Source organism: Asparagus officinalis, chromosome 9 (assembly GCF_001876935.1).
Source record: "Asparagus officinalis chromosome 9, Aspof.V1, whole genome shotgun sequence".
In the NCBI taxonomy this organism is placed as follows: Eukaryota; Viridiplantae; Streptophyta; class Magnoliopsida; order Asparagales; family Asparagaceae; genus Asparagus; species Asparagus officinalis.
In genome coordinates, this window is record NC_033802.1 from 63,442,894 (window position 1) to 63,461,712 (window position 18,819).

General features: G+C 36.7%; 2 protein-coding genes across 5 annotated transcripts in view; both read left to right on the plus strand.

Annotated features, from left to right (window-relative positions):
• The window catches only part of LOC109824477, a 28,241-nt gene continuing 9,687 nt past the window's right edge, over window positions 266-18,819 (plus strand). Inside the window, exons 1-3 of one of the 4 annotated variants that reach the window (XM_020391082.1) lie at window positions 266-327; window positions 418-466; window positions 553-2,263. In XM_020391082.1, the coding sequence (XP_020246671.1) occupies window positions 595-2,263 (1,669 nt within the window). In that variant the 5' untranslated portion in view covers window positions 266-327; window positions 418-466; window positions 553-594. Of the gene's footprint in view, window positions 328-417; window positions 2,264-18,819 lie in introns of all 4 variants that reach the window. The other 3 variants (XM_020391084.1, XM_020391083.1, XM_020391081.1) reach the window with 3 other exon arrangements.
• Window positions 2,327-6,761, plus strand: LOC109824478. Its single transcript, XM_020391085.1, has 2 exons — window positions 2,327-3,056; window positions 6,456-6,761. The coding sequence occupies exon 1, from the start codon at window positions 2,475-2,477 to the stop codon at window positions 3,000-3,002; it is 528 nt and encodes a 175-aa protein (XP_020246674.1). The 5' UTR covers window positions 2,327-2,474; the 3' UTR covers window positions 3,003-3,056; window positions 6,456-6,761.

The window sequence follows — 18,819 nt, forward strand, 5'->3', positions numbered from 1 at the left end:
GGAGTTTACTCCCACTATTAACCCGTGTAATTAAACTAGCATCTAATTAGTTAGGGTTGACAACTCGGACTAATTAAAAAGAAGCATTTTTTTAAATTGACTCAATTTTAGGCTGTGCTATAGTTGATGGGACGAAACTGGGTCGATTTTTATAAATAAATTTAAAATAAGTTTATTTTAGGTAATAAAATTGTAAACAGGTCTATTTTGAAAATTTCCTCAAATTAAAAACGGGGGATAATTAATTGAAAAGCTCTGTATCTCCCCCCTCCCTTTTCTTAGATTAACGCAGCAAAGGGCGGCGCCAATTTCTCCCGTTAGGAAAAGGTATTTTTTTTCGTGGGGCTTTTTCTTCCATTTTTCATTATTTTCTTAGTTTTTTCCAATAATTAATGTTCTTTTTGAATCTCCATCCAGATAATTTATACTCTAAAAGCGAGATCTTTCTGCAAGCTGCGGATTACTGGTAATTTCCTAATTTTTTATTCCCCCATCGTCATTGTTTTCCTGACTGAGATGTATTTGTTTTTGGGCAAAACCCTTAAACCCTAGAAAGCCCTTCTTCTCATTTAGGCGGGAAAGAAGAAATCTTTGATGCGGCCACCTAACATTTCGAAGGCAGATGAAGCCCACAATAAGAAGACCAAAAGATTAAAGGTTGAAATAGAAAATGTAGGGTCTTCCTCTGTTGGTTGCAGAGATGTTGCTACATCGTCCTTTGATTTTGAGAAGCGCCGAGCGTCTTTCGTCCTAAACGAAAACGAGATTTGGGCTGTAAAGGATGAGTTTGGGATGCCCCGCCGCTACGTGTTTGTTTGGCGCGGCGGGGACATCCAGTCGGCCGAGCTCCATGTGTTGAGGAATCGTGATCGTTTACGGCTCGGTGGTGGTGTTCCTCGTGCTTGGGGAATATTCGATTCAGGTGCTTGTCATGAACCCAAAGACATACCTACTTTGTCGCACAAGGTTGAGAAGCTGAAGAACTATAATAAGGTGTTGCCAAGGACAGGTGAGGTTTGGGCCATTAGAGCAGGCAATGCTGAAACATTATTCGGGGATTCGAGCCCAACGTTGCTCAGATATCAGATGGTGGAGGCCCTTACGAACTTTGTCGAAAATAAGGGGATGAAGCTTGTGTATTTGGTCTCAGTCGCAGGTGTAAATGGTAACCGCTTCAGGAGATACCAGTCTGCGTTCCGCGTTCAACCGGACTACGTTCTAGAACGGTTCTCCCACCAGGTTCCTTGTATGAGAGTTTCTGGCGATGATCTGTTGGAGTTGGATCCTTCATCCTTGCCCCTCTATGTTGATGATTTTGAAACTAGTGTTGCGCCCGAGATCAATGACAATTATCTTTTCTTGGGTCTCCTTGATCGAATGGCATCTGCCAATAGAGAATTTGACGATGAAATTTGGGCTGCATGTGACCATGACTGTCGAGTTCCTCAAAAGTATGTTGAGATCCGGCACGAGAGAAGGTACCAGCACCAGCACAAGAGAAGGTATCATAAAGCAAAGCATGAGCTGATTCCTATTTTCACCTGCGACAATGAGAAGAAATGGCAAGAAGCTGGGTTACCCATAGCTTGTGGGAAGTTTACTGTAGCAAATGTGGAAAGTGAGAGGCACTTTATTCTCTCTCATCGGCTGTCTACTCGGACGAGGAACTATGAACGTACCGGAGATGTGTACGATATTAATATTGATATGTATCCCAAGGAAGGCGAGGTTTGGGGAATTTACAAGGACAGAAATCTGGTAATGGCTTGCAATCCTAGAGGAGCACTATATTATCAGATTGTCGTGATCGTAGGCACAACAGAAAAAGATGTAAAAGTAGCGCGCTTAAGCAGAGTTGAGGGATTCAAAGGCCTTTTCAAGAAAAGCAGCAATCTTGCTAGTGGAGTAGAGTTCCTGGTTCCTGTAAATGAATTCCACAGGTTCTCGCACACCATACCATCTTACAGATTTGATGAAAAATGCAGTAAAGAATTTTTTAGGGGAGCTTTTGTATTGAATCCTTTTCTAGTACCACTGAAACATGATGAGCCCTATTCCTTCAATGATCCTTTTCTTGCGCAGATACCAAAAGTCCAGTCAAGTTGGTCTGCTATCCAGTACTTTGTCAATAAACAGCGGAAATCTATTAGCATGGCCAGTCAAGCGAATAGCTATGAAGACTCAGAAAATTGCACTCTAAGTTTATCAGTAGAACAAGAGCAGATTATCGTAGAGAATTTGCGAGAAGGGGAACCAAACATTGGTGAGATTTCCCCAGCAGAAGTCCATGTGAGTGAAAGAATGGAATGTGAAGCAGATGAACATGAGACAATTCATCATATCAAGTTTCATGATTTTGAGGATAGTAAGTCAGAAAGCACGTTAAACCAGGTGAGGTGTGGGCATTCTGCAATAGACTAAACAAACTTCCTTTTTCTTACGCTCGCATAGATAAGTTTCTCAATTCCGGAGGAATGTTAGATGTGACACTATTACAACCTCATCCTGTGGCTGATGAGGAGATGCAATGGGTTGAAGCAAATTTACCTATGGCATGTGGGACTTTTAGAGCAGCTGAATCCACATGTATTGAGAAAAACTTACTGTTACACAGAGTGATATGTGCTCATGAGCAGCCATCAAAACTCTTCTTCAGAGTATATCCTAGAAAAGGTGAAATCTGGGCAATTTACAATCACTGGAATATTGACTGGACAATTTCTGGTATGAGTACCAATGTCCAATATAAGCTGGTAGAGATTGTGACAGATTTCACTCAGGAAGCAGGTGTTACAGTGGCAGCCTTGGTTAGAGCAGAGGAGCATGATAATGTATTCAGAAGGCAGTTGCATGAAGGCTTTTGGCTGTTTATGACATTTAAAAGAAAAGAACTGTTAAGGTTTTCGCATCGAATTCCTTCTCTTAAAATTACTGGAGACCAAGCTGGGGGATGCACTTCTGGAGGATCCTTTAGGGTCAAGTTCAGTCATAATGGAATCTGAGCTAATGAGTTGCAAGTTGGAAAAATGAGCTATGTTCAAGAATATGAAAAGTAGGTATGGGCATGGTATTATTCTTTTTTGGCTCTTTAGTGAAACCTTTCATTTCCCCCCCTCTTGTTTACTTATCTATGTTTGTTATATGTCTTTGCATGGTTCTTTTTCTGTTAGCTTGTAGTTTGGCTCAACCTGTTACTTGGATTTTGCATTCAACTATCAACATATCTGCTATCTACAGTGAGTTAATACTCATATTTTTAAGAAGATGCATTTAAGTTGAATAAAATGTGTTCAAGAAATTTGTGATGACTTAATTTTCTCTTATATAAATCACGTTTATGGTCCTTTTTTTCCGTACCTAGGTTCAACAACATATGAATAGTTTCATTCCAAAATATCCTCCCTCTCATCTATTAGTGAGTTGTATATATCTGTTCGTGTTTCTCTGAGTTGTTGGGGCTTCATACTTTCTGAAATTGCAATTCAACTTTAATTCTTATGTAGCTTCTCTTTAGTTATTAAAAACCTTACATTCCTCTAATGTTGAATATTGGGAGCCATGAGCAGCTGATTCGCTTATGGTGCCTTGGTATTCATTTCAATCAAAATTTATTTTTTTACTATGTGTTATTTCTAAATTCAAAGTTAGAATAACAGTGATAACCATAACTTGAAGACATTCGAGTTAATGATTGTGGATTTGAAATTCATGTTTGTGAATCTCAAGTTCATTGGTCATGGAACTCAAGCTCATGGACATGGATCTCAGGCATATAGCTACTGAGTTTCGGTCTGGTGCTGTGGAGCTCAAGCGCATGGTCATGAAGCTTGGATCCATGGCCATGATTTAAGACCATAAAATGGTAAGAGAAGATGAGAAAGCGCATGGTCATGAAGCTTGGATCCATGGCCATGATTTAAGACCATAAAATGGTAAGAGAAGATGAGAAAGAAGTGGAACGTAGGAGAGAAGTAAGTTACCATGATTTAAGACCATAAAATGGTAAGAGAAGATGAGAAAGAAGTGGAACGTAGGAGAGAAGTAAGTTAACAAATACATACAGAAAGTAACTTTTGTAATGTGTTTGGGGAAAGAATTGGAGAACATGAAGGTATGGACTTTGCAAAACGTTCTATTTTCTTTACTGTTATGAGGTCCTTTGTGCAAATAATCATATTTTCAAAGACCAGATGGTGATTGTAGTGTTGTTATTAATGTTGTGAAGGTCTTTGAAAAAAATCTTAGTTAATGATAACAAATTAAAACAAAAATAGTGTAGGATAGTTTTCTGAAAAAAAATACACTCTAGGGGAGTTCATTGTAATTTCTTGAAACTTACCCTTTGTTATTTAGAACATCTGTCAGATACATCTTAACCATACTCTTCGTTCTTAAAACATGTTTGATATATTTATTTAATTGTTCTATACTAAAGAACATAATTTAGCGGAAAAGATAGTCAGATTATGGGCTAATATAAACTGTGAAATGTTCAGATATGGTCCGATATAGAAGTGAGATATATTGAACTACTCTATAGAAGATTTATGAGCCAAGGATTTTTCATTTTGCAAATCCGTGAAAATGTATAATAGGTTAAAGTTTCAGCATCTGTAAATAATTGTTTGTTATTAGATTGGTATGTCATGGGCAATGTGTCAGGATCTTTGGATGAACTGACATGTTTAGTACATATATGCATCAACATGTTCCCATGCTGTACTCTTTATGAAATTATCGTGTCGTGTATCCATGTCATTTTGTCATGTGTCCATGCTTCTCAGATGCTATTAAACATTTATAGTTACTTATGGATTTCTATATCATGTCTCATTTTCTCCATGATCCATTGTTTCATTTTTCTTTATATTTCCTGGCTAGATGGGTACTTACTGGGTGAATTCTCTGTCACATGTCTAGTAAATGATGCTAAAGGAATTTCCTCATTTTAATTATGAAAGATGTATGCATTGTGGTGATTTTTTTTTTCTTTAAGTTAAGATGGCCGTTCCATTGCTATACCTTGTTAGCAATCGGATCATTTTGAGAGACCATTAGATGTATGCATTGTGGTGATTTTTTTTCTCCCTTTAAGTTAAGATGGTCTTTCCATTGCTATACCTTGTTAGCAATTGGATCATTTTGAGAGACCATTAGATGCAGATGTTTGTATTGGGTCTTTTACTGTCTTGTGTCCTGAATAATCACTTAGGTGTAGGCTGTCATTTTAGTCGCTCTTATGAGTTTTTATCTTCAAGCAAGGTAGAGCTTAACTAGATTTTGTAGCATGAATATCACAGGACTTGGGGCCTATAAATTCTTTTATTTATGACATCAAAACCAAATAGGCATCATTTGGGGATTATCTGAGAAACTCAATTTGTATGGCTTGCCCTGTTTCTCATTTGGGAAGCTAATGCTGAGTGCGTATTGTAACAGGATGCAACTTGGGGTGGAAGTGAACCAAATAATTAATAAACAGTTCGGGAAATATTCGTCCAATTATTCGATCAAATTCGATTCGATCGTTCATTTAGTATTAAATGAACAATTTTTAGTGTTCGGTTTATAAACGAATATAATTTAACCAAAGCTACATACGATTCGGTTGATTATTAATTATTCGATTACATTTTACATTTTATTCCTATTAATTAAACTTATTACAAATATTACCCATCCAAACTTTTATTACAAATTGCATCCCATATAAATAGATAATTAAGTTAAGAGGTTGGGGTGTTCCTCACTTTCTATTCACCTCCTCCAAGTCCCAATTTGAGAATCGCCGACTTTGGGATCTCTCTGACTAATCTTTTTCCCTTCGATGATCTCTCATCTTCCTCCGACAATCTCGTCTTTCGGCTCCCTCTTTCTCTCAAGTTCTCTCTCTGACCGCTTCTTTATCTCTCTCAATGATCTCTCTTGACACTCTCTTCCTCTCCGACGGTCTGTAGTTATCGGCGCGTTGTTTCTCTTGAGATCTATCTTCATGCTTCCATCAAAAGGTGAGATGAACCTTAAAATTGTATCTATTTCTTGATTTTTCCTTAAACTAGTTGCTAAAGATTGATCTTTTGTGCATCATGTTGAAATAATTGAAAGATTACACTTGATAATTCCATGAATTTCTGATTTTCCACTTCCTCTTCTTTTGTACATTTCCCCCAAATAATTGAAAGCTCATTCATTTGATTAATATATGATGAAAGAGTGCTGCTTGGCATGCTTGCCGCGTGAACTGATTTTATTACCTCTTTACTAAGATTCAAGGTGCTAGTTGCATTTTTCTTTTGTCCATTTTTGTTTTATAAATGTCAGGTTTTAGTAAATATTCACGAAATCTGTAGAATGAAAGTATTTTTCTATTTTAACTAATATTTTACAAGTATTATGTAACTTTCCTTAATTATACATTTCCCATTTATTTTCATGTGATTGATTTCAATTTTCAGGATTTGATCAACAAAGAAGATTGCATCAGGGCCAAAAAAGAGCAAATTGGGAGAATTTTGGAGTCTTAGAGAACGTTTTTGTTGTAATTGGGTAAATGTGGTATTGATCAACTAGGTATGATTGTGGTAATTGTATGGATAACTGAAGACTGGATAAGTTTATGAAGCGATGTTTTTCTTGTTTTATTTTATAGGTGTATGTTTCTAGTTATTTACTACATTTTATATTGTGAAAGAAACTGCTTTGTTTGTAAATTTTGAGCACATAACGTGTATTAAACTACTCTATTGCATTTTCTTTGGCCTCAGGTTCAGGTTATAAAAGATTATACTTTGTTTGCTGAGTTTTTTTTTTTCATTTGTATTGATTTTCAAATAATTGGCAAATAGATACAGAATATTTGACGAATAACTTGATTACTAAACCACCAAATATTGTTAATCAAATATTCACGATTAGTTATCGAACACATACATAACTAAACAAAGCGAATTCAAATTCTAAATATTATTCAAGTCGAATTTGAACAAGAATACAAATAGTGCTATTTGAGCCGAATTCGAATTCGAACAAGAAACTATTCGCTCAGATTTTAGCATTTAGCAAATTCAATTGGGAAGACGTGATTGAAATATTTTTGTTTTTCTTGAAGATAGTCTGTTGATTTTAGAAGTGATGCTATCTGTTCATGTATCTGATATTTTGATTCCTTCATTGACAATGATGTGGCACAATCCACACCAAATGAAATTCTCTCTCCTACTTTATTCACATGGTGGTGATTGTGTCATATCATTGTTACGGAGGGAATCCTCCTCCTTGACAATGATACTCATTAATCTCTCTCTCTCTCACACACACACACACAATATATATAAATATATATATATATATATATACAATAAATTTGAACTTGTGCATCAAATTTTCAAAAATGCAGAAAATGGCTTTGCATTAAAAAAAAAACAAATGTAGCACTCTCGCACTTGCAAAAAGTAACGGAAATGAGCAAATATTAATAAGAATCAATATAAACACCCTCATTTTTATAAAAATAAACAAACTGATGCTCTCGCATCTTTATGTCGTGTACGCTTTATGGGCAACAAAGTGCTAGTAGATCTTCATGGAAGATCGTAATATTTAACTTGTTAAAAGGGCTCTTACACGAAGCCCAAATGCTAATTCTGTGTTCCTGATCCAAGTCCATCATTCTAACTCCCAATAAAAGAGAGATAAAAGACAAAACAAAAATGGGGAAAAAGAGAGAAAAAGAGAGGGGAAAAAACTAAAAGAAGGAAAATTTTAAGGGAAAATTGTATTTAGGCCCCTAAAAATGAAGGGGATGTGGCCCAGCTCCACATAGTTTTTTCCTTGTGTTTCAGCCTCCTCACACTCTTCTAGGAACAACTTTCCAAATTTACCCATTTCCCTTTTCTTCTTCTCCTCCTCCTCCTTCTCTCCCCTCTCTTCCCTCCTCTTCTTCTCCAGACCCTGGCCCACACTCCCCACCCCTCCTCCCTCCCCCCTCCTCGGGCCCTCGACTGGGCCGGCCACCAGCGCTCTCACCCCTACCGTCACATCTGCTCTGAAACCTCTCCCTCTTTCAGATCCGCATGAGACTTTGAAGGAGGTTCTCTCTCTTCTTCTTAATCTTCTTCTTCTTGGTTCTTGATTTCGAATTGAAAGGGAAATGGCGTTCGATCTGAGGCAAGTGGTTGCTGCTTTTCTCACTCTGTCAATGTTCACGATGCTTGGGAATATGATTAAGCAGGATCACTTTGATTCGTATGAGGTACGATCTTTATTAATTGAGCTTGAGTTGGAGTTTTTGAATTTGATTGAGTTTTTAGGTTCATTGTATTGGATTTTGGACTTCCATGTTCGTTTTGTGATTAAATTGGGTGTTTTGATGTTGAATTATGTCAAAGTGTTGAGGATTTGATGTGGATCTGTTCTTAGTCTTGATTTCTTGCAAGCAGATGCCTGGTGAGATTTCTTGCACACAAGGTGTTTGATATAATAATGAGGATAATTCTTTTGACCATAAACCAAAAACATAGGAGAATTCTTAATGAGGATAATGATGATGACCTCAATGCTTAATTATTATCCTGTAACAACTTTGAGTTGCAAATGAATGATATCGTCTCTTACGAGCAGAGTTGATGTTAGCTTGATATACATTTTTAGTTCAGACTGCATAAAGTTTTTGGCAAAAGGGTTCTTGATCAGAGTACACTGAAGCACTTTCTTTTTCGTCTCTGTTTGGGATAATTTAGTCATCTGATCGCGCATGATTTTCACATGAGACATTAGTTTAGGTTTGGGGGATTTCTGACAGAACTTTTTGGAGGTTAAAGTGACTTTTCCAAACTTTCTATGGGTTATGTCAATTTTTATTTTTTATTTTTTATGAGGGACTTAACCCATTCTATTAAGAGAAGAAGATTATAGAGGATGCACAAAAGTTGGTAGAGAAGGTAGAGATTACAAGTTATAGAAGGATGAAGAGAATAAAACTAACTACAACGTGATCGGTGTGAGAGGCAAAATTTAGCAAGTACAGTTGAATTTTGAATAGTGTCTGTTGTTGTTGAGATATTCAGCAAGTAGAGCTAAATTTTGAAAATTTATTCAGCAAGTAGAGCTAAATAAATTTAGGCATGGAAGGTGATGAAAGAAATCTTAACAAAGCCACACGGATCTCAAACTGTAGGTAACCAAGAAAACAACACATTTGATTGGAACAGTAGGCTAAACGTACCTGTAGGCATCGCAAGGGGCATGCCATTTATGCACAGAGACTTACAAGAGGTCGGTATAGGCCATGACAATCTCAAATCCTCCAACATCCTAATGGACACCAACATGGAGCCCTGCATCAGTGAGTATGATCTCCTCGCAACCCCGAGGTAAACCAGCCTCAACAACGGTCGAAAATCAAGTAAGCCCATAAATGACACAGCCCTCAAAGATGATATTTTCAGCTTTGGTGTCATCCTTCTTGAGCTACTTACCAGAAAAATTGTTCAGAATAATGGTTTTGATTTGGTTTAGTGGGTGCATTCTGTGGTGAGAGAGGAATGGACAGTTGAAGTTTTTGATAAGGGACTGCTCTCTGAAAGAGTGCCTGAAGATAGAATGGTGAAGCTTCTTCAGATTGCATTGAAGTGCATATACAAATCTGCCGATGCTCAACCAACTATGAGCCAAGTTGCAAAGATGATGCATTCATTGAAGGAAGAAGAGGATAAGTCTATTATGTCTGAAATTGATTCAAGGGATACTTAAAATTGGGTAGTCTGTTTTCATAATGTCATGGACTTTATGTATATGTTCTGTTTGACTATTATTATTTGCTAGTGTATATTTGTTGGTCACATATGAGGAGGTGGAAAAACATTGTTTATTTATTACACTGATGACATAGGTGATATTAGTCCAAATGGTGCTTTCAATCTCAATTTTAATAAATGAGGATGTCTATTTCTTATTGATTTATTGTTTTATCGTATCCTTGACTTTAGAAATCAAATAGATTCATGTCACATCTTATTAGTTAATGCACTGTGGTAGAGACACTAATTGCATTATTTCAAATAATGATGGGTCATCCCCGTGTTGCTAGTCCAAATGACACTTTCAAGTTGAAATTTGACAAAACCTAGTACTGATTTGCATGAAACGTGTACTCATAACATGTTAACTTTCAACTGAACATGTTTATGTTCATCATTACATGTTAACTTTTAGCTGAACATGTTAACTTTTATCATAATATGTTAACTTTCACTATCATATATTAACTTTCACTATAATATGTTAACTTTTTTCATAACATGTTAACTTTCAACTTAACATGTTAACGTTCACCATAATAAAATTCTTACATTCTTACAACAGATATTGCTTGAATACACGATATGATTAGACTTACAATCTTAGAACTTTCTAACTTTTTACATGTTAACATTTCAGTTAGAACTTTCTGATTTTTTTAAAAATAGAACTCTATATATTAACAACAACTTGCATATGAATCTTCATACAACCACTATTTCGGGTGCCTCTCAGAATTTTAGTTCAAAAAAAAATTATTATGAAGAAAGTTAACATATTATTATGAAAGTTAACATGTTCAGCTAAAAGTTAACATGTTACGAGGAGAGTTAACATATAGTGATGAAATTTAACATGATTTATGAAGAAAGTTAACATGTTATTATGAAAGTTAACATGTAACAGTAAAAGTTAATATATTATGATGAACGTTAACATGTTTAGTTGGAAGTTAACATATTATGAGGAGAGTTAACATATAACGATGAAAGTTAACATTTTATGAAGAAAGTTAACATATAATGAGATTTAATAGTGTATCGTAACTTAAAGATTATGTACATGATTTGTATATATTATGTACACAATAACCTCAAGATTATGTACATATTATGTACCATAATATTCAGGTTTTGATACACATAATTTATATATAATCTTTAGTTTATTATTCACATCAAGTTCTACCTGAATGAAGTTGTACATATTCACATGACAGCCACAATACCTTTCACATACAATCGCAATAAATTACACCAAAATTGATCACTAAATAGACACAATATATTTTATTAAATTTTTATCTAAGTACAACCAAACCATAAGAACACATAGTATAATCAACTAAATAATAAAACATGACACGTTATAAGCAATTCTGGATGCAACATAAGGATCATCAGTACAACAATCTTATAATTTAGTAGTAGTCACAAGAGGATGATTCAACATTCCACAACCATAAAAGTTATAACCCACGTCTGAAATTGAGTCATTCTCTCCAATAAAACTATTTTTTCTCACCGTGACAATATGTCAAACACCTTGTGTGTAAGCAATCCCTATCAGTTTGGGCTTTAAAGACCAATCGAAGATCTTCCCAAATCAAGCCAATATCCCTCTGCATCCCAAATCATCTCATATTCACAATCCTCATCATCCTTCTCTTTAGATGAAACTACCAAATTCCTTCCAATCGATCTGATAGAATTCATGCATTCGCTCAACCAGCTCCAACATCCAAAACCATTGTTGGCCAAATGATGAGCGAAACAAGAACTCAATTGGCAACAACAATAGTATGGACCACCCGCGGGTGGGACTCATGGTCAGCAGCTCTCCATGGGGGAGTGTATCTCTCCAGGCTATTGCCCGTTGTTGGTCAGGAGTTCGAATCCTCGTAGCCGCATTCACCTGGTTTCCCTTGGTTTAAGGGTGGGGACGGAAACCCGGGGTTTTATTGGTCACCAAATCCAGCTCAGTCCGTTGTATGCTCACCAGTTCGCGTCCCAGTGGTCCCCACGCTGCTCGCCCGCGCTCTGCCCGTGGGGATGATCCCCTGGTATTAAGGATAGCTCCTTGTAGATGTGAAGGGAACAAGGGGAATCGAACCAGGGCTGCTGGCGGGGCTCCGAAGGAGTTAAAACTGAGCTGAGGTGACCAAGTTTCCCTTGTCATCAAAAAAAAAATTCAATAGTATGGAATCTAGTAAAGGCATCCAAAAAGGAAGCAGAAAGATATTTGAGAACTTTTCCCCTCCCAACAACAACAAGAATCATGAAGACAAGTAAAAAAGGCACCGGGTCTAGAAAGCCTTACGTTTCAACAAAGTTACAGAAAAAAATGTGAGTAAGAACAGTATATTCTCATGGCCCAACAAGCCAATCCTACATCTAAACAATACACAACCAAGATGCATATTAATCAGAATCTATTCTTTCATATATTTTAATCTGAGAGTCCTATGGTCATAAATCATCTTCATTAATTTAATTCTTTGCACATGAAGGATCATTCTAGGACAGATTATAACTTACAAGGCCTTGTATGAGATGGTAAATCAATTCTCAATTTTTACTCATCAATTAGCCTCAACAAGAATGGAAAAATAAAACAAATGTACAACAAAAGAGTGAACAACTACTCTCCCTACCGTTGCTCAGTGAAAATACCTCAACTCAACGCGCCTTCTTCCTTGACTTGAATGAGAACCCACCGAGAGGTGAAGGGGAGAACTCAATTGGAAGATGAGGAGGATCTGACCAGTGAGCATCCCAACGATCTCCTTAATGGATGGACGGCGAGCTAGAGACCTTTGGATGCAAAGAAGAGCAACTGTAATGCAAAGGAGAGCCTGCTCTTTGCCAATCCCTTTAATACTCGGGTCGACAAGGTCCAAAAGCCTTCCCAAATGAGCAAGATGCATTGCCCATGAAATGAGAGTCGTACGCTCAAACTCCGACATAGGTGAAGCTGTCACTTGGAGTGAGAGCTCTGGTGGCCGGTCCAGTCGAAGATCTTAAAGCGGAGGAGGCAGAGGAGGTCGGGGATGGGGCCTGGGGAGGGGGAGGGAGGAGGGGTAGGGGGTGTGGGTCAGGGTCTGGAGAAGAAGAAGAGAAGGAGAGAAGAGAAAGAGGAGAGGAGCAGTTAGGGGAGAGGAGGAGAGAAGAGCGAGGAGAGAGGGGGAGGAGAAGAAGAGGAAAAAGGGAAGGGTAATTTCGGAAAGTTTTTTCCTGGGAGAGTGTGAAAGGGGGCAGAACACAATTTTGGGGGGCTGAAACACAATGAAAAAACTATAGGGAGTGGGCCACATCTCCTTTATTTTTGGGGGGCCTAAATACATTTTTCCCAATTTTTAAAATAGACTCATTTATAATTTTATTCATCATAATTGACTAATTTTAAAAGTATTCATAAAAATGAACTCTGTTTTAACTAGTTTAAAAAATTTCTTTCTAATTAGTCGGGGTTGGCAACCCTAACTTATTAGCAACCTGTTTAATTAACTTCTAAATAGTTGGGGTTGACAACCGTGACTATTTTAGACTACAGAGTTTACTCCCACGACTAACCCATGTAATTAAACTAGCATCTAATTAGTCGGGGTTGACAACTCTGACTAATTAAAAAGAAGCATTTTTTAAATCGACTCAATTTCAGGCTGCGCTGTTAACGTGATCAAAACTGGGTTGATTGTTATAAATAAATTTGAAATGAGTTGATTTTAGGTAATAAAATTGTAAATAGGTCTATTTTGAAAATTTCCTCAAAATAAAAAACGGGGAATAATTGAAAGGGAAAAATGTGTCCAGGCCCTAAAAGTGGGAACTTCATGTGACAAGCCCCCTTGTATTTTACCCCATGTGGAATAGCCCCAAAAAGTGAAGATCAATGTTTCAAGCCCCCTCCACGTCAGTATTGTACTAAAAGAAGATTGCATTTTGTAAAAAAAGGTGATATTGCCCTTCTCCTTCTTCCCCAGACGAGGTTGCGTCCCGAAATAGTAGTCACTCCTCATTAATGCGATAAGATGGAAGAAATAGAGGGAAATTTCCCCCCTTTTTTACCACATCATGAGCAATAACTATTTAGTTATCCATTACTCCTCCTCAGACGAAAATTCTCTCCTTTACTTGCTCCATTAATCTTATCTTCTCTTCAAAATGGCTAAGAAAGACATTAATTGCATTGTCTCTTTTGGGTACAAAGCGGTATTTTTAAAGATTAACTCTTCAACCACCATCCTGGATCTCAAATTTGATGTGACAGAGAGGTTAGATCTTCCATATGAGTCATTAATTCTGTCATACGAAGATAAAATAGTTGGAAGCTTAAAATTTCCTATTGATGTCACGCCCCGCTTCCCAAAATACTCGGGAATCGGAACGTGAACAAGCCCGTGACGTATTAGATCAAGGAGAGTAAATAAAAACATTTCTCCTCAACCTAATACGTTAAGCGTCTGGAAATAATACAATGCAAAGGCGCAGGTCCCCGATCACAATCAGCAAGAAAATAATGAACAACACAGAATAAAATAATACATATCACAATGAATAACATCCGAGACATAATATTCGGGTCAAGAATAAAATAATACATATCACAATGAATAACATCCGAGACATAATATTCGGGTCAAACGTGCCCTTATTCAAAAACTATCTGAATGAAATACTGGAGAATATAATAATACACTGATCAAATGGAAATAAAAGGTAGTACAAAAGAAAGCTGAGGACCAATAACTAAGCTTTAGCTTCTTCTTCTGCTCCATCCGCTAGGCACTTCTGCTGAGAATCCTCTGGCTCTTGCTAAACATGTTCTTCCTCTAAGTCTGACGTACACCAGAGAAAACAGGTGTACGTCAGCGTGTATGGCACACGGCAAGACCCGACCCTACAAAGAAAATAGAACGAATGGAAATCCAATGTGAAAAATGATACGATAACAGAAACAACTAAAGAACGTACAACTGAAATCCACAAATCAACATGAAAACACTACTAAATCATGATAACATAAGCATCCAAAATTGATCAGGTAATGAGTCATGCAGCTAGCGATTAGACTAATCATCCAAATTGATCAGGTAACGAGTCATGCAGCTAGCGATTAGACTAATCATCCAAGTCACAAGGCATACACTAGATGGAATTAATACTTAAAAATCTACAACAAGAGACGTAGTACGTCGAGTAAAATAATCCAAACAAGGAAACCCTTATGTATATGCCATATGTCTCAAATTATAGATAATTAAATATTAATCTCGATCTATGTGTGAAAAGAAGTACAACCGGCCTACATCTCACAAGAATCATACTTAGCCAAGAATCGAGGTCATGTAACTAATCATCCCATCACTCATCTCAAATAATTAACAACCGCAATATGACTACTTCTCAGACCCACCCCGGTGACTACACAAACTTCACCGGCGCGAGCCCGGAATATGCATCAACAATCACAATATCTCATCTCCTCAGACCTACCGATGACTACACAAACTTCACCGGCGCGAGCCTGAAATATACATCAACAATCACAACCACTCACATGGACCAAGACTTCTCTCCCCAATTCTCGTAATTCCAGGTCAACTACACACGAGGTTCTAGATCCTAACTGTGCCCTACAGGTCACTATGGTCATGAACTCCTAATAATTCTCAATCACAACAATGAATAATCAATGCAACTAATCATGTGCAATAATATCATAACATATCAGATAATCAAAATAAGAATTATAAATCATAAACATCATCTACATAATTCAGAAAATAATCTTTTTCTAAATAAATTCATTTTAAATTATTTCGCTTAACAATTAATCTAAACTAATTTATTTTCTAAAATAAATTCTTTTAAATTATTATAATTATCTAAAAATGATTCTTTTGTCAAACTAAATTCTTTTAATTCATTATAATTTTTTTGAAAATGTCATTTATCATATTACCATGATATAATTAATATTCTTCAGCAAACAATCCCATGCAGGTTATAACATATCGCATTCTATTCTATGCAATCAATTATTAACAGATATAAATAATGGAAATACAGATCAAGGGAAGCGGGATCTTGTCTCGGGGTTTCATCGAACGAATCGACGTTGACGTGCGGGTCGGATCTGGCGCGGGGAGCACGACGTCGGGAAGAGATCCGGCGAGGGCTGCGGCGACGGCGTGGAGTTCATCAGATTTTGGGCTGCCGGAGAACGATAAGGGGGCAGCGGTGGTCGGAGGCAGCGACGCGGATTGGGGGCTGCTGCGGATATGCTTGCGGCGCTTGGGCAGAGCGCTCGGAAGGTTGCTGAGAAGCTGGCGGGATTTAGCGCGGGTGTTTGGGCTGTTCGGGCGGCGGTAAGGCAGCAGGTGATGGCGCAGCGACCTCGGCTGGTGGAAGAAGGGATGGGTGCGTTCGAGCGGTTTGGGCGGCTCGCGTGGTTTGGGCAGTGAAGGCAGCGCACGATGGTGATGGGTCCTGGGCGTTCGTCGGAGAAGAGAGAGGAGCCGACGAGTGAGTCGGATGCGGGGGCTGGGGTGGCGAACGGATTGAGCGCGGGCGGTAGCGTTTGGGTGTTTCGTTAGTGAGGCAGAAGAAGAGAGGAGAGAGAGGAAAGTGTGGGCGGCGCGTTTTCTCCTGAACAGGAGACGAGAAGAGGATGGATACTCATATGTGTTGTGTGTGTGTACCTATATAACGTACATAAATATAGTAGTCAGGGACTATAATAGTACTAGCGTCATATATATTAGTATTATATATTAGTATATATATATAGCTAGCTATATCTATAATATTTAGTATTATTATATATATATAATTAGGGTTAGGGTTAATGATTAAAATAATTAAAATAAATAATTTTGGATACTTAAAAATTAGACTAATTACATAATAATTATATACAATTAAAAATCTACATGTTATGCTATTACAACAGTTGAAACGAAATAGTCGAAATATACACATATTATACAATTAAACTAGAATAACTAATAATAAAAATATTTTTACTTACATTTAAAATTCAATAATTATGGGATAATTACGTACATAGTAAAACGTACTAGTTATACTAATATGACAGATAATATGTAATAATAGAAATAATACAATAAATTATACCAAAAACACGTAATTAATAATACCATGTATTATATGAAATAATTTGTAATAATATTAATAATACAATATTTTATTTAAAATATTATGTAATAGTACTGATAACACAACAAATTAATTCTAGAAAATTTTACAGCACAAAATAAATTTATAAATATCAAAATCATTTAAATATATAATCGGATTTTTAAATCATAGAAATTATAGGAAATCGAGAAAAATAAAAATACACTTTTAAAAATAATAATTAAATATTTTACAATACTAGAAAATTATTTTAAATAGTATTAAAATCCATGGTCCTTACAATTGAGAACGAGGGGGAAATGACGTGTATGGTGGAGCATTGCCACAATCGTGGACTGAAAGAGGTTCACATGCAAGCTTCTAAAGAAGCCGATGATTCTTTGAGTATACACTGCAATGAGCAAGTCCGACAAGACATATAGGTTAACCGCAAAATAAATGAACGCTAGTGCTAATCGTCTTCTTTTTAGTTATGTGCTAGGTTTAACTGGATTTCAGATGCATTTCGATCGTATGTTAGTTGTAATCGTGGACATGTTAGTTCTAATCAATTTATTGTTGACCAGATCCTTGTTAGGCTCCATATGTTAGTTCTAAAGGGGTTTTTGTTAGTTCTAATCGCTATTTTGTTAGTTCTACTCGATCGTATGTTAGTTCTATCTCTAGTTCCATATAATGGAAGCGCTGCAAAGTGTGTTAGTTCTAATCTTTGTCTTGTTAATTCTAATGGTTATATTGTTAGTTCTAATCGCTGTTATGTTAGTTCTACTCAATTTATTGCTAGTTCTATCTCTAGTTCCATATGATGGAAGCGTTGCAAAGTGTGTTAGTTCTAATATCTGTCTTGTTAGTACTAATAGATATATTGTTAGTTCTAATGGTCTTCTTGTTAGTTCTAAATGTAACTAACATCGCAGTTGTCATTTTTAGTTGTATGCTTTCAATATTATTTGTTGGTGTTACTACAATTTGTGTAGTTTATGATTAATTTTTTTTCTGTTCTTAATATTTGTAGCGCTTCTAGAAGTTTACACTCAAAAAGTATCGACTGTGGTCCGCTGGTGTTGTCGTCCATAACTGTTCCAGATAAGAATCCCAATGACAATCCTTCAAGAGTTAATGTTTTGATGATTGATGACATGATTAGCAGATTAGAGAGGATTCCTGCTTGGTGGCACACTGCGTTAACCGGTGAGGGGTAACGATTTGAAAATACGAAGGAGTTAAGATTGGCCTTGCTATACTACTCCATGGCCAAAAAATTCGAATACCTGTTTGGGAAGAATGAACCGAAGCGTATTCGAGTTTTTTGTCGGTTTAAGGAAGTCAAAAATTACCCATGGATGTTATTTGCCTCTCCACCGAAAAATGATAATAGACTTGAAATCAAAAGGTTCGTGGACAATCACAACTGTGAACAACATGACAACAATGCAGGTCAATCTAGAGCCTCTCGTCAATTCATTGCTATCCAATTACAACCCATATTAAAGGTATGACCGGATATACGGCCTATTGACGTTCAAAAGGAGTTTCTAAGTTTGTATGTGATTAGGGTTGATTATAGTAAGATTTGGTGGGGTAAAGAAAGAGCTCAAGAGCAATTATATGGTGATGCCCATGAGTCCTACGATCAATTAAGATGGTAAATCAGAAGATCATATATACACCGTAAAACATGTAATGAAACTATCACTAACTAAGTGTGATATGTTGGTAATTTTTTGATCCTGTTATATACAAACTATTTCGCTTTTATTCGAGTCCCACTCGCTAGAACTAACGCCTGGTTAGTATAGAACTCACACGCCAGGAAAGAGAACTATCATGAGGCACAATAGAACTAACACGTAGCATA